The sequence below is a fragment of the Lepus europaeus genome, chromosome 13 (genome assembly GCF_033115175.1).
Source record: "Lepus europaeus isolate LE1 chromosome 13, mLepTim1.pri, whole genome shotgun sequence".
Taxonomy (NCBI): domain Eukaryota; kingdom Metazoa; phylum Chordata; class Mammalia; order Lagomorpha; family Leporidae; genus Lepus; species Lepus europaeus.
Window position 1 is genome coordinate 44,664,244 of NC_084839.1, and position 16,817 is coordinate 44,681,060.

The 16,817-nt window shown below is 41.9% G+C and overlaps 1 protein-coding gene across 2 annotated transcripts in view; it reads left to right on the top strand.

Moving 5' to 3' along the window:
• PPP1R21 (protein phosphatase 1 regulatory subunit 21) overlaps positions 1–16,817 on the top strand; it is a 98,285-nt gene that overhangs the window by 77,970 nt on the left and 3,498 nt on the right. For both annotated transcript variants that reach the window (XM_062209414.1, XM_062209415.1), the window contains exons 17-21: positions 4,042–4,284; positions 11,419–11,451; positions 12,613–12,729; positions 15,457–15,555; positions 16,482–16,610. In XM_062209414.1, the coding sequence (XP_062065398.1) occupies positions 4,042–4,284; positions 11,419–11,451; positions 12,613–12,729; positions 15,457–15,555; positions 16,482–16,610 (621 nt within the window). The remainder of the gene's footprint in view (positions 1–4,041; positions 4,285–11,418; positions 11,452–12,612; positions 12,730–15,456; positions 15,556–16,481; positions 16,611–16,817) is intronic.

The following is a 16,817-nucleotide window of genomic DNA, read 5'->3' on the forward strand; positions in this document are numbered from 1 at the left end:
GTATATAGAGTGATTCAAAAGACTACATAGGTAAACATGTAACATTGTTTAGTATATACTAGAAAACACAATTTATTGAAGAACATATGTGGATAATCTATAAATAAGTCATATAATAAATTGGCACGAAAGTAACATCAACACACTTTGGCCATGATCCTTTTTTTCTTTAGGCACTAGATTAAAATATCTGAAATACTAAGGCAAAAATAAAGGGAGGGACTGGAGGCTTGGTGAATTATTTTCATTTATTTTTTTAAAGAAAATTTGTTTATTTATTTGAAAGTTGGAGTTACAGTGGGCTGGCGCTGTGGCGTAGTGGGTAAAGTTGCAGCCTGCAGAGCTGGCATCCCATATGGGTGCTGGTTTGAGTCCTGGCTACTCCACTTCTGATCCAGCTCTCTGCTGTGGCCTGGGAAAGCAGTAGAAGATGGCCCAAGTCTTGGGCCAGTGCACCATGTGGGAGACCTGGAAGAAGCTCCTGGCTCCTGGCCTTGAATCGGCAGAGCTTCTCCTGTTACTTACAGCCGATTGGGGAATAAATCAGTGGATGGAAGACCTGTCTCTTTCTGCATTTCCTTCTCTCTCAGTGTAACTCTTTCAGGTAAATAAATAAATCTTAAAAAATAAGAAAGAAAGAAAGTTGGAATTACAGAGAGAGAAGGAGAGACATAGGCAGAGACAGAGATCTTCTATCAGCCGGTTCACTCCCCAGATGGCCACAACAGCCAGGGATTGCCAGGCCAAAGCCAGGAACCAGGAGCTTCATCCATGTCTCCCACTTGGGTGGAAGGGGCCCAAACACCTGAGCCATCGTCCGCTTTTCCCAGGCCCTTAGCAGGGAGGTGGATCAGAAGTGGAGCAGCTGGGACAAGAACTGGTGCCCATATGGAATGCCAGCACTGCAGGCGGCTCTTTTACCGGCTGTACCACAACACAGCTAGCCCCTATTTTCATTTCTTAAATGAGTAGGAATGAAAATTTTCAAGTATTTGGTATTTAGTTGGTCAGTTGAATTGGGTAGTACATGGAGGTACCTATGTTTTCAGAAGTTGGTACAAACATACCAATTTAGCTTTTGTGAGAGATTGGCATGCTTTTAGTTTTGAAACAATTTGTTTTAAAGAGAGCACAAATAAATTCACCTGAGACTAGATCTGCGACTGACCTTATTTTCATTGGCTAGACTTCACTTCTTTTGTTTTAACATTAATGTACTAGGATATTGGGACTAAAAATTTAATTCACAAAGCAGTTCCTAAAATACAAAGTTTTTGAGATACAATAAAATATAGAATGCCTTGAAAATTAATTGTGGATTTTCTTTCTGTATATGAAGAAAGCAAGACTCAAAGAAATTAAGTAACTTTTACCCAAAATAGCCAGAAAGTGACAGAATGTGTGACCCCAGAGCTATGCTTTTCTCCTTTGCCTTCCACTTAAACTCTCTGGGCCTTTCAGCATCTAGTTTTTTGGGTTTTTTTTGACAGGCAGAGTTAGAAAGAGACAGAGAGAAAGGTCTTCCTTTATCCATTGGTTCACCGCCCACATGGCTGCTACGGCCGGTGCGCTGCGCCAATCCGAAGCCTGGAGCCAGGTACTTCCTCCTGGTCTCCCATGCAGGTGCAGGGCCCAAACACTTGGGCCATCCTCCACGGCCTTCCCAGGCCACAGCAGAGAGCTGAACTGGAAGAGGAGCAACCGGGACAGAACCAGCGCCCCAACTGGGACTTGAACCGGGGTGCCGGCACCGCAGGCAGAGGATTAGCCAAGTGAGCCGCGGCGCCGGCCAACATCCTGTAAGGATTAATTGAGCCAACAGGAGGCAGTGTGGTATAGCAAAAGACTCAAACTTGTGAGCTAGACAAATGGAGCCCAACTCGTGGCTTTGCATTTGCTGGTTTGGAGGTGGTCTAGCTGCTGGGAGCTGTAGCTTCCTTTTTGAGATCTAGAACTGCTTTTGGAGATATTGCGAAGGTCCCATGAACAGGGCCTGGTACTTGGTAATTGTTCCATCATGATAGTTGGTAAAGCATTTGGAATTCACCATAGGATTGCTATTACTTGTATGTAATTCTCTAGCTTTTATTTGTCCTGAGAATCGGGGTTTTTAAAAATGTCTATTTATTTATTTGAGAGGCAGTGAGAGAGTGTGAACAAGTGAGCATGAGTGAGCACAAGCACAAGCTCCCATCTGCTGGTTCACTTTCCAAATGATCACAACAGCTCCTGACTAGGGCTGGTGTCAGGATCTGGGAACTCAGTCCAGATCTCCATGTGGGTGGCAGGAGCCCAGTCACTTGAGCCATCACCTGCCTCCTTCCCAGGTCTGTGTTAACAGGTCTGTGTTATGCAGCTGGAATCAGGAGCTGGAGCCAGGCACTGTATGATACAGGATTCAGACATCCCAATTGGTTTCTTGACCACTAGGCCAAATGCCTATCTTAGTTTTTGTTTTTGTTGTTGTTGTTTTACTTCTTATTAAAGTATAACATACTTACAGGAAAGTATATAAGACATTGATGTATATCCCAATGAATATTTACAAGTGAGCACATTACTAGCCCCAAGATTTAAAACCAAAATGAGGGGCCAGCACTGTAGAGTAACAGGTAAAGCCATCGCCTGTAGTGTCAGCATCCCATATGGGCACTGGTTTGAGTCCCTGCTGCTCCACTTCTGATCCAGCTCTCTGTTATGGCCTAGGAAAGCAGTAGAAGATGGCCCAAGTCCTGGAGACCCAGAAGAGGTTTCTGGCTCCTGGCTTCAGATCGGCACAGCTCTGGCCGTTGTGACCATATGGAGAGTGAACTGGCAGATAGAAGACCTCTCTCTCTCTCTCTCTCTCTCTCTCTCTCTCTGCCTCTCTGCCTCTCTGCCTTTCTGCCTCTCTGTAACTCTGCCTTTCAAATAAATAAATAAGTAAATTTTAAAAATATAGTGAATATATTTAAAAAAATAACATTTTTCTGCATAAGCTCAGAAACTTCCTCGTGCCCCTTTCCAGTTCCTGTTCTCTTCCCAAAAGGGGGTTCCCTTATCCTATATTGTGTCATGTGGATTAGTTTTATTGCCCGATATTCAATTTGTTATTAAATATATTTGTGTTGTACGTGTCTTTCAGGTCTGAATTCTTTGTTTAATATGTTGCATTTGTTTAAGATTTTCTTTTATTAATGACAAAGAGAGAGGAAGGGAGGGAGAAAGAGAGACCTTCCATCCTCTGGTTCACTCCCCAAATACCTGCAACAGCCAGGGCTGAGCCAGGTCAAAGCAAGAACCTGGAACTCCAACAAGGACTTTCATGTGGGTGCAAGGGCCAAGGACTTAGGCCACCTTCTGCTGGTTTCCCAGGCACATTAGTAGGGAGCTGGACGTGAAGTGGAACAACTGGGACTGAAACCAGCACCCATATGAGATGCTGGTGTCTCAGGTGGCGGCTTAACCCACTGTGCCACAACACCAGCCCCTGTTCAATACTATATGAATTAAAGTTCATGTTGTCCCACAAACATGCCCACCTTCATATTTTCTTTTTAATTATAATCCAATAAGAAGTTTAAGTTGCTTTTCCTTGATAAATAGTAAAATTGAGCACCTTCTTGTTATTTATTTATAGTCTTGTTTATTGCTTATTCATGTCTTTTGTTGGTGGTGGTAGGATGAGTTTTTTTGTTCCTTTGTTTTTGTTTTTGCTGATTGCCCTAATGAATGCCTTCCTTTTTCTTATTGATTTGCCAGAATTCTTCATATGTTCTGGATACTAGAGCTCTGTTAGATTCATGCTTTACAGATTCTTTTCAATGTCTTAAGGATGTCTCTTGATTAAAAAAGATTTTTTTTTATCTTACTGTAGTTCACTTTCTTAATTTATGGTTGTGTTTTCATGTCCTGTTTAGTGATTACTCCCTGTTCCAGCACTAGGATTTATTGTTTTTACCTCTGTGAAATAGTTTTGGTTTACATTCTGTAAAATATTTTTTGACCACTGAGTTTTGTTTGCATCCTTTTCTAAGATGCAAATCTATGTCACTTCTCAAGGTTCAGCAGAGTTTGGAAAAGATTTCTAAACTGGAGCAGGAAAAGGAACATTGGATGTTGGAAGCACAGTTAGCCAAAATCAAGCTAGAAAAAGAAAACCAGCGAATTGCAGATAAGCTGAAGAATACAAATAGTGGGCAGTTGGTTGGACTGGCCCAGGAAAACGCTGCGGGGTTGAATGCTGCTGGTCAGGATGAAGCTGCCGCCAAGGCTGTGTCTGAGCCGGTTCAGAGCACCAGTCTCGTAAGTGTCTTCATGATTGTCCTCACTTCGCTTTTTTAGAAATGCTGATTTTTTTATACTATATTGAACACTTTACTTAGTATAGAGTTAATCTTCTGTGTATAAAGTTAATTTGAAATATATCTTAGTAAAAAGTAAGACTGGGAATAGGAGAGGGAGGAGGAAGAGGGGTGGGAGTGTGGATGGGATGGCAGATATGGTGGGAAGAATCACCATGTTCCTAAAGTTGTATTTATCAAATGCATGACATTTGTATTATTTAAGTAAAAGGTTTCTTTGGGGGAAAAAATGTTGTTAACCTAGTATTCAGCATCAGTCTGGTTGGGCTGCTGTAACCAGACACCATAAACTGAGCAGCTTGTAAACAGCAGAGATTTATTTCTTACAGAGGCTGGGGAGCCTGCACAGGTTGGGGTGTGGTGAAGGCGTACTTCCAGGTTCCGAGATGGCTGTCTGTGTGTGATATTCTCACATGTCAGAAGGGGGTAATAACTCTGGGGCCTCATCTGAAAAACACTTACATCCCTTTACATCACCTACAATAAGCCCCCCTTCCTTAACCATCACCTTGGAGGTTAGGATTCCAATTATGAATTTTGGCAGGGATAGGAGGGTCATACAGTATTCAGACTATAGCAGCCATCTAAATTGTGCATCCATTTATAACAGGAATGATCCATGTATTCTCAGGAAAAGCAGGTTAGTATACAAGATGCCTCCTTCATAAAATAATTCCATTGAGTTCTCCATGATTGTACGTGAGACTTCCCCTGGAAAAGATAGCTAATCAAATTTTAAGATGATTCTGTTTAACAAAAAAAAAATTTGTGATATGGCATTATGGTTTTTTGTTTGTTTGTTTGTTTAATTTCATTTTATTTGAAACAGAGAAAGAGCTAGATCTATCTTCTGTTTCATTTCCCAAATGCCTGCAATAGCCAGGGCTGGACCAGAAACCTAGAACTCAACAGGGTCTTCCACATGGGTTTCAGGGATCCAAGGACTTTAGCAGTCACCTGCTGCTTCCCAAGGTGCACATTAACAGGAAGCTGGCTCAGAAGCAGAGGAGCCAGGACTCAAATAAGGTACTCTGATCCAGCATGTAGACATACCAAGCAGCAATTTTTTTTTAAAGACTTATTTGCTAGGGCTGGTGCTGTGGTGTGGTGGGTAAAGCTGCCTCCTGTAGTGCTGACATCCCATATCGGCGCCCATTCAAGTTTTAGCTGCTCCACTTCCAATCTAGCTCCCTGCTAATGCACCTGGGAAACCAGAGGATGATGGTCCAAGTCCTTGGGCCCCTGCACCCACATGGGAGACCTGGAAGAAGTTCCCAGCTCCTGGCTTCAGATGGGCCCAGCTCTGGCTGTTGTAGCCATTTGGGGAATGAACTAGTGGATGGAAGACCTCTCTCTCTCTCCCTCTGCCTCTCTGTAACTCTACCTTTCAAATAAATAAAAAATATTTATTTACTTATTTAAAAGGCAGAGTTACACAGAAAAAGAGGGAGACACAGTGCAAGAGATCTTTCGCCTGCTGGTTCACTTCCCAAACAGATGCAACAGCTGGGGCTGGGCTGAGCTGAAGCCAGGAGCCAGGAGCTTCTTCAAAGTCTCGGACGTGGGTGCTTGGGCCATCTTCCACTGCTTTCCCAGGCAGGTTGTCTGGGTGCTCATATGGGATACCTGCATCACAGTGGTTCTATGCCACAACACTAGCCTCCCAAGCAGCATTTTAACTGCTGTGCCAAATGCCAACCCTGGCATTATATTTCCAAGGACCAAATGCCCCATTCATATATATATATATATGATAATATATATTATAGATATATTACATATAATCTTTTAGTTTTATTTTGAAGTACCTTCCTACATATTTTTTTAAAAGTACTTATTGATTTATTTAGAAGGAGTTACAGAGAAGGAGGGAGAGAGGGGAAGAGAGAGGGAGAGATCTTTTATCTGCTGATGACTGCAATGGCCAACACTGGACCAGGCAGAAGACAGGAGCCATAAGCTTCATCTGAGCTCCCACATGGGTGGCAGAGCCGCAGAAACTTAGGCTATTTTCTACTACTTTTCCCAGGCCATTAGCAGGGAGCTGCATGGAAAGTGGAGCAGCTGGGACACGAACTAGCTTCCAATGCCATCCCCCAAATACCTAGCTTTTAATAGAAATGAGCACATATACAATTTTTAGCCAATTAAATGATGTATTCCTAGGGAAGATAAAGCTTTATAACATACACATAATGCAGCAGCCATCTGCTTAATTCCTTTTCCTAAGACAGGATGTTGGCAAAGTATTGTTCAGTTTTATGTTTCTTGCTTTAATTTTAACGACAGTTATTTAGAAGGTAAAGAAACATCTCTGTTTGGGGAGTGGATGGAAGTCTCACAGACTGTCTCAACCACTGTTGTGGTGGTTGTTGTCCTCACAGAAAGAACTTAGTTACATTTTTAAAAGTTTTCAAATTAAAATATTCTGCCCACTGTTAAAAACGATTAGGAAAAAATATATAGCCTCCAGACCCTGAGGCAGGTCTTGGTGCCATCCTGAGCCATGGCCTCTCTGCTGACTTTACCCCTGGAGCATCGCCTTCCACCTGATTCACAGCATACCTGACAGGAAAGCAGGCAAGCCAGCTCTTATTTTCAGGATGGATATAGACATGATCACATCTTAGCAGTGTCAGGACCTCAGATGATTGTTAATTTTTCTAGCAATGGCATTATTATTTGAGAGACCATCATCATTTTTTGGAGATAAATGTCAAAGTACCCAGGGTAAGGCCTTGTAATGTCTGCAACTTACTTTCAGATTGTTCAGGAAAAATACATGCATGCAGATCAGTAAAACAAAGGTAACACATTAGCAGTTGTCAGATCCAGATGGTAGGTATATTTGAAAATTTTTTTGTAATAAAGGGGAGAAAAAAATGAATTGAAAGTTTTAGAAAATCAAGAAGTAAAAATCGAGCTTCTGGATTTTGACTTGAATGGTCACTGCTACTGGAGGATCCTGTAGGCTCCTAGTGGCAAGTCTACATCCCAGCCACAAGTCCTGCAATGACTAAACATTTATCCAGGGTGTAAGTGAAGAAATGAGAGGGACATTAAACACATAGCAGAATTTTAAGTAGCTTTAGGACAGCATAGCACTGCCCTAAGTCATTCGTCTTTGGACTTTCCTTGAGTCCACCTTGTTGATGGGGTTAGACTGTTCTCCCCTTCTTTTTCCTGATCCCCTGTTCACCCTCCTTCTCTCTTTTACTTGCACCCGCAGTAGATGGTAGCCAGGGAGTAATTGTGGGACCACACTAGACAGGGAGCATGCTGCTAATGATACTAGAGACTGCAGTAATTGTGTGCCACGCGTAGGTCTAAGGACTCATCAATCCTCGTAGAAGATTCTAGGTACTATGAGATTGTAGGTACTATTGTATCCCATTTGATAGTTGAGGGAACTGAGAAAAGAGAAATAACTCATCTGAAGCCACACACTTGAGAAGCGATGGATTATCTGGGTCCACACCCTTCTTTGTTAAGCAACACAGCCTTGTGCTCTGATCAGTGTCAGGAAATAGATTGGCTGATGTAAACTCATTTGCTTACTGCTTTTTTTCTGAGATGCTGGAAGTTGGGAACACTGGTATGTTTGAGACATACCTGTTGAGTTGCTGAAAATTGATGTCTTTTCATGTGAGCATTTTCAGTAAAAGCACTATTCTTACATTTGTGAGAAAAATCTACATGGACCTGAAAAACCTTTAGTACTAAACACTATTGGACCATGAATGGTGATAACTTTATCTGGACTTGTTGAGACTGGAAGTTATTATTACTAAAGTAGACTGGCTAGTTAGCAGGTATATGCATAGCCTTGATTTCTTCTACTCTATGACTGTCTGCATCTTTTAGGGGTCTGTTTGTTTCACCCATTTTATACAGATTGTCAGAGTAATTTTCCAAAGGTATATTAATTATTATGCTCTCTCTCACTTCTAGACTTTGGTGGCTTCTTGTTAGCTATAGACTGTAATTTACTCATGCATTTGGCAGTGTAGGTTCTTGGATACCAAGTTCCAAACTACTTTTCTAGTTGTTTCTTCATTTCCTTGTACAAACCCAAACTGAACTATCTGTTCTGCTAATTTTTATAATTTTGCCTCCCTGTCCATATCCAAACTGTTTCTTCTGCCTAGATATGTTTGTTTACATTTCTGGTTACATTTCTTTTACCTTCCAACTCCTTTTTCCTTCTTCTTGACTTCTTGAATCCAAAACCCTACCCATCATTTAGGGCACAGTGGAGAGACCACATTTTCGATGAACCACCATTTCAGGCATTGTCTTTGATGATCAGAGTTAGAGAACAAAGCCATGGTCTGGCTCTTGGACCATCTTCTGCTGCTTTCCCAGGTGCATTAGCAGGGAGCTGGGTTGGAAGTGGAGCAGCAGGGTCTTGAACTGGCGCCCATACTGAATGCTAGCATTCTAGGAGGAGGCTTGACCCACTACACCACAGTGCTGGCCCTCAGCCTTTCTATTTACACCCATCTTCCCTTAAATAAGCTTAAGTGCATGTGTGTCTGACCTTTCTTCTCCTTCCTCTGTGTCCATTTCAAGGCTGCTTTACTAAGAAAGGAAACTTGAAGCTACCAGAAGATTACTTTGGTTCAAGTACACTGGGACTGAAAAAGTAACAATAAAAAAGCAAACTTATTATTTCTAAATTTGCAGCATTTCAAAGGTTAAATGTTTACTGTTTTCATTAAAATATCCAGTTCTATAATTTGAACATTCAGCCCCTTGCTATTTAAAAAAGAATAGCAATAATTTCAAGAAAGAAAAGCATAGAAAATGCAATTTATTTTTTTGGCTGGGATTAAAAAGTGTTGCTTAAATTCATAGAGTTTTTAAATTATATTTTAATTGTAAAAATAATGCATATACATTATAGATAACTAAAAAATGATAAGGGTAAAGGAAGAAAATAGTGACCATCATCCTACTGTTGAGGTTTTTCCTAAAAAATGTTATATGTGGTTGAGATTGTACTGTATAAAATTTCAAATCCTTTAGCATATTAATGTGCAAACTTTAATCCTATTATTAGTAACTATATAAACTTCACTATTGGTTCTGTAGAATTCCCTATGTAGTACACTGTAGTTTAGGTTTGATTAGACGTTGCTTATGATTTTTACTATTTTAAATCACATCTCATTTTCATGCATAATATTCTTTCTGCGTGTTAGATGATTTCTTTAGGATATAGTCTCAGGGTTGGAATTACAGAGTCAGAGACCATGAGTGTTTTTCAGTTCCTTGCTATTTGTTGCCAAATTATTTTCTAAAAGGGCTGGATCAGTTTATACTCTTACTAGTTCCACTTAAAAAAGTATTGAAATTATCTGTGTTAAACCATTCCTTCCATCTGTATAACCCCATTCCTTGGAAGGACCTGGTGCTGCATCATCTCTCCCAGCAGTAAGGCTGTAAGACTGGTAAGTGGAATAGATGCAACCTTGCAGTTTAATTTATCAGTTATATGTGAATATATAAAGTCAAATGATTGGCATGTTAGAGTAAGCACTTTTAACTAATAGAGAAAGAGTAATTGCTACTCTTGCTTCATTGAGTAGAAAATTATGGCTCTTTGATTTAGAAGTCTTAGACTCCTTTACAGTCAGGTGGGCGTAACATTTATTAGTGCACATTCAGCTGATGTACAGCTTGCTGCTTGGGACATCACTGGCTAATAATATGGTTTAAAGTATTTGAAGACCATCCATCTCTGGTTAACAGAATCCATTGAAACTGAGTTCCCAGTGGTTGTCCTTAGTCACTGTGCTCAAGCGTATGCCCTTCCACCTTGAATAATCACCCAAATTCACTAATCATGACTGTTTCTGAAATATTAATCCACAAAAGCAAGCTTTGAAAAAAAGTTAGCAGCACTTTACTATGTTTAAGATTTTTTTTTTTTTTTTTTTTTTTTTGACAGGCAGAGTGGATAGTGAGAGAGAGACAGAGAGAAAGGTCTTCCTTTTTGCCGTTGGTTCACCCTCCAATGGCCGCTGCGGCCGGCGTATCTCGCTGTTCCGATGGCAGGAGCCAGGTGCTTCTCCTGGTCTCCCATGCGGGTGCAGGGCCCAAGGACTTGGGCCATCCTCCACTGCCTTCCCGGGCCATAGCAGAGAGCTGGCCTGGAAGAGGGGCAACCGGGAGAGAATCCGGCGCCCCGACCGGGACTAGAACCCGGTGTGCCGGCGCCGCAAGGCGGAGGATTAGCCTGTTAAGTCACAGCGCCGGCCTAAGATGGTTTTTTAATTAATTTAACTCTGAAATTAGTGTTTATTAATAGTATAACATTATATCAAAGTATATTTATTCCTTCTTTTAATATTAAAAACATTTTTAAAAATTTTATTTGAGAGATTTTCCATTTACTGGTGTACTCCTTAAATGCCTGCAGTAGTCAGGGCTGAGCCAGGCCGAAGTCAGGAGCCAAGAACTCCATCTGGGTCTCCCTTGTGGGTAGCAAGGGCCCAGATTCTTCAACCATCATCTGCTGCCTCTCAGGGTGCACATCAGCAGGATGCTGGTTTGGAAGCAGAGGAGCTAGGACTCTAACCAGGTCTTGCTATGTGCTATGTGGGCACTGAAGTAGCATCTTAACTACTGTGCCAAATACCTGCTCTTGTTTTCTTCTTTTGAGCTTTTAGCCAGAGTATTATTTGTGTTTTCTGTTCAGATTGTTTATTATGGTCACCATACAACTGTCTTTTACCCTTCCTTGGCTACTGTGGAAAAAGGCATAGAAAAGATAGGATGAAGTCAAAAGCTGATCTTTCTGTCTTCCCAGATGATTTGTTGGGTTTAGTGATAATAATTAATCAACATTTTAGTAGAGGATTGAGTGTCTTGTGGCAGAAATAACAAATGTGTTGTCTGTGTGCAGGTACAGTGTCTGTGTTAAAGCCAGTCTGAGAGTGACCTGCATCCCTGCACTCCCAGTGCTCTGTTGAGCAGTATTAACCGAGCTGAGAAAACATTACTGATGTTTAACCTATTGTGTTTGCAATGTGAATGTGCTGTTCTAAAGATTTTCCCCTTTATGTTCTAGATTGGGATTTTAACCAGGACGTCTGATGATGAGGTACTGTGTGCTTGGCATTTTGTTGTTTGTTGATAAATATCTAGAAGCATGTGTATTGACAAAGTCCTGCGAAAGCCATCTTTGTCCAGTTGTTTCCATCTGAAAATTCTAGCAAGCGAGCCAGTGTTTCACCCAGGTATTCGATGAATCCCTGTTGCTTTTCTCTCTGGTTCTGTTTTAATTATCACCAACAAATTACAGCCTGTCTTTTGTAATTTTCTTGTTGAATGACTTGCCTTTGCAGTTTAAAGTGTGGCAGGTACCTTGGCCATCCGCTCACTGGCATTCCATGTGCAGCTGCACGTGGCGTTAGTCCTCCCCATGGGCAGCTGCAGAAGCAGGGCTTTTCGGGGCTTGGTGAGAAGAAGGCTTGGTTTCTCTTTCCAGCTCTCCAAGTGAATAAACGCAGGTCAGATCTGGCTTGTCAGATAGGTTTGCATGTTCAAATTTTGAATATTCTAAGATATAACTTTATAAGTGACCATGAACCATCTTGAAATCGTTCAGCTTGCTAATCAGTATGACGCAGTGATAACTCTAGTTCAGATAGGTTGGTAAATCCTTTGATTTCATTGTCTTATAGTATAGATAATTCTGAACTTCTGCATGAATTTTTTAAATTAAGCTCAATAGTGTGTTTTTGTTTGAGTAACTGCTGGAAATATTGGTCTGGAACAAAGGCCATACTGCTCAATAGAGAGATAGTTTAATTGAATAGTATCTTGAAGAGCATTAGCGTTGACGTAAGATCATTTCAGAGAGAAAACCAATGTTTAGATTTTAGAGGTTTCAGTAAATACCCTCATTTCCATTGACCTTTTCCCATGAGAGGAGAGGACAAAGGAGTAAGAAAGGCGGAGGGCTTGACAGTCAGGTATGTGGCTCATGAAGGTGGGGTGGGGACATGACCCCAGTGGGCCTCCCAGTACTGCACGTCAGCTGTGTCATCTCGAAGCCACTGCTCTGTTGTGAGGTAGGCGGGATGCTGAATGACAGAAATTTCAGATCAAGACTTGTCTGTCATGTGTGAAGTCTCTCAGAGGCAGGAAAACTGTGATTCCTTACCACCTTTTCCAGGGAAAACATACAGAATGTTGTCTTGTTTTTTCAAGGATCGCTTCATCTGACTGGTGTTTGTTTCTTTGTGTGTGCTCTGTCCAGGCTCCAGATGTGGAATCCCGAGAAGACTTGATTAAAAATCACTACATGGCGAGGATAGTGGAACTCACGTCGCAGCTGCAGCTGGCTGACAGTAAGTCAGTGCACTTCTATGCCGAGGTGAGCGGCGAGTTACCTGCTGCTGGTTGTTCCTCACTGCTCTCAGGGGTTAGGTCACTGTCCAGCTCTCCTGTTTACCGGATGAGACACGTCAGTGCTGTGCGTTCTGTGTCTATAAATTTGTTTATAGTTCATGTTGATTAGTTTGAATACCCAAATCCTCATTTTAATAAGCGTAAGATTGATTTGTCATTCCCAAGTTACTGTTAAGATAGCTGGGACATGTGCAGGTAGTCATTCCTATGGTCACATAATGTGTCCTTTGATACATTACTGTAGATTATGGGGTTAGAGGTGGTGGAAATCATAGATGCAGGTTTTTTTTCATATAGGCAAGTTAGAAAGCGAAAGATACCTCATTTTTTTAAAAAAGTACTCTCCAATTTCTTTTTTTTTTTTTAAAGATTTATTTATTTATTTGAAAGAGTTAGAGAGAAGAGAGTCAGAGAGAGAGAGGGAGAGGTCTTCCATCTGATGATTCACTCCCCAGTTGGCCATAACGGCCAGAGCTGTGCCAATCTGAAGCCAAGAGCCAGGAGCTTCTTCCAGGTCTCCCACGTGGGTGCAGCGTCCCAAGGACTTGGGCCATCTTGTACTGCTTTCCCAGGCCATAGCAGAGAGCTGGATTGGAAGTAGAGCAGCCAGATCTCGAACCAGTGCCCCTATGGGATGCTGGCGCTTCAGGCCAGGGTGTTAATCTGCTGCGCCACAGCGCCGGCCCCCTCTCCAGTTTCTAGGTGGCAAGTTTGTAGAAATGAATTCCTATAAATAATAAAATAAAAAATGTTCCCTTATTCAACTTTTAAAAGCTATAAGATCTTTTTGTTACATTTTCTTCTTCCCTCACCAAATAATTCATTGTCTTATGAGAATTAAAAACATCATCCAATATGATCAATAAAATTATATAATGCATACAGAGTAGAAAGAGAGGAAATGAGGGAAGAGAGTCCAGATAGCAGAGGAGCAGCAAATGACGGGATAATGGATGGATGCCACTCAGCATGCATGACCTTTAGGTCTCTAGTTGGAAACCTCAAAGATAAATTATAGATGGCAGGAAGAGAAGGACAGTGCTTAAACTTATTAAATAAATTGGAAAGGGAAACACCTTTATTGGGAGCTGACTTGATTTTCTCCTGCACTGCAGTGATGGAGAGGTTGGCAGCAGGCTGGAGTGCCCAGCTGTGTGTGGTTTGCAGACAGCTGTTGCACACTTGTTTGAGAAGCTAATGAATAGGAATAGCTTGTTGGCATGCAGAGAGGGGGAGGAAGGCCACCTGGATGACTGGCAGTGGCAAGCCTGTGGGCTGTCGTATTTCCTACCTGGCCTGATAGATAAGCAGCTCGTTGTGTGGTCCCCTAACTGCTCGCCATGTTAGGGTCCCTGCCTGATTATCATCCTTATGAGGGCCTGCACCTTGCACGTCTCTCTCCCTGTTTGTCGGGTTCAGTGCTGAGCACAGAGTAGATGTTTGGTTAACGAGAAGTGGTGGATTTGCTTGGTGAAACTGTCCCGAAGTTTTCTCAAGAAATGAAATGAACTGGGATATTTTTGAGGCTGTTTCATTTCCAAGAGAATTGCTTATTTTAGGAAATGTCTTCGGCACAATTCTGATAGAAGATTTTTTGGATTGTCCTAGCTTTCCCTTATCTATAAACAGGAAGTGGTTGACCCCCTGGATGACTTTACGGGAATGGTTAGTCTGAGCTCCTGTTGTTGACACAGCATTCAAATATGTCCATCAGATCAGATCCTCATCTGTCTAAATGGCCTTGCCAGAAAGTTCAATGACTTTTCTGACTGTACACTATTTTTCAACAATAGTGTGAAAAAGGCTTTTTCCTTTTTCTTCTTTGTTCTAGCCTGTCTCTGGATATCTGGGTTTGATGGAAACTAAAGAAAGCGGCTGTGACCTTTATAGTCCTAGGCTCATTTGTTCCCCATGTAGACAAAGCATAAAACATCAGTAGGACTATAAAGCTTTGTTTTTTTAAACAAGATTTATTTATTATTTAAACGCAGTTACACACACACACACACACACACACGGTGGGGGTGGGTGCGGCCAGAGATCTTCCATCTGCTGATGGTAGCAAAATTCAGAGCTGGGCTGATCTGAAGGCAGAAGCCAGTAGCTTCTTCCGGGTCTTCCACATGGGTGCAAAGGCCCAAGGACCAGGCACATTAGCAGGGAGGTGGATCAGAGGTAGAGCAGCTGGGACTCGAACCAGCACCTGTATGGAATGCTGGTGCTGCAAGTGGTTGCCTTAACCTGCTATACCACAGCACCGGCCCAGGACTATAATGCTTTTATTGCTTCTGTAATGTAGTCTCTAGTAAAGAACTTTAAAACACAAGGGAAGTATCTTTGGGTTCATACTGTATGGTTAGAAGCCATTGATGACTTTCAAAATAATCATTTCCCTTTTTATCAATTCTAAGTATAAATGAATCCTGGGTAAATGTTCGACCCCTAGTTATCAGGCTAGCCCTAGGAGGAAAGACAAACATGGAGGAACTTGGGTTCCTAGACTTTCTCCCCTTTACTGAAATGCTGAGAGCCTGGGGCACGGCTTCTTCTGTGTACTCCAGTCCGTGGTATGTGTGGAGTGAAAGATCGAATGAATGAGGGCTCCTGGCTTTGGACAGTGTTTTCTAGTACTCTTCCTGGAAGCATTTGGAAAATGCCCCCTCTAGTAAAGAAATGTTTTCCACTTTTACAGTGCCGGGCACTCTCTAAGAGACTGGCCTTGGCAGAGAAGTCTAAGGAGGCACTGACAGAAGAGATGAAAGTTGCCAGTCAGAACATCAGCCGACTTCAGGTGAGTCCCGGCGAGTTACCTAAGCAGTGTCCCTGTTGTTTCTTTGCAAGTTCTTGGTCAGCACAGTCAGCATTTCCTTTCCACAGTGGTAACATGTGACCCTTGGACTTGCTTTTTTCTAACCAATTTATTTCTAACTCATTTTAAAAGTAGCATCTTAATGTCAGTGCTTGTATTATTTGTTTGATTTAATTTTAATTTGTTTGATTGAGTCAGCATTTGCTTACATTTTACTTATTTACCCAAAATCCTTCCTTTCTTCCCCTTTCTTATACATACCCACCGTGGTGAGCTGTAGGCTTGTTTTGTACACATTATTCCATAAAACTGAAAGGTGGGGCTGCAAGTATTCCTCTACACTCTGCCTTGTTTTCAGAAAGGCCCTGTTAACAGAAACACCCAGCCACACCCACTTCCTCCTTGTTTCCTTGTTTATCAGATTAGTTAGGAGCACAGCATTAGAGTTCAGGGGTCAAAGAGTACATGAGAAGTGGGAAGAGAGACGAAGGGTGCCTGTTCCAGGCAGGTGCCACTGGGAGGGCCGTGGGCTGGCATGGCATGGGGTGGTGGCAGTGGATCTGAGGACTCACCTCAAGCTGAAGAAAACTTTAGGGTGCTTGGAAAGATCATTTAGTCCCGTGGCTTCTCCGATGGTTTTGCGTTTGGCATGGACAGAAACTTGTACATTTTTTGTAGTGAAGTTAAGAACCTGATTGGAAGGCTGAGGACAACTTTTTTTTTTTTTCCATTTCTTTTCACCTTGTTCTTTTGCGAGGCCTGTGCCTTACCCTTCATGTTAAGTGATCAGATAGACCATCTTGATAGGCTGCCCTTCTGCATTGTTAAGGCCAATTGGAAAGCTTCAGAGTGATACGACTGGTGGGGTTTGGATTTTTCTTTTTTCCCCTCTTTTCTCTGCTATGTAGGATGAGCTAACTACCACCAAGAGGAGTTACGAGGATCAGTTAAGCATGATGAGTGACCACCTGTGCAGCATGAATGAGACATTGTCTAAACAGAGGGAGGAGATTGACACACTGAAGATGTCCAGTAAGGTATACGTGGGGAAATGAGGTGGCCCCTCTGCAACAGTACATTTAATATGTTTCATATAAAGTAGTTCATTGTTTTGCATTTCAGGAACAAAATGGTAGGAGATTGAAAGTGTTTGTAAACCGTGTTCCTTATTATCATTTGTCTTCTTGTACAAAGGTAAAATGGAGTTTCTCTGAGTTCTAAGCTGAGCAGGTCTGACCTCTAAG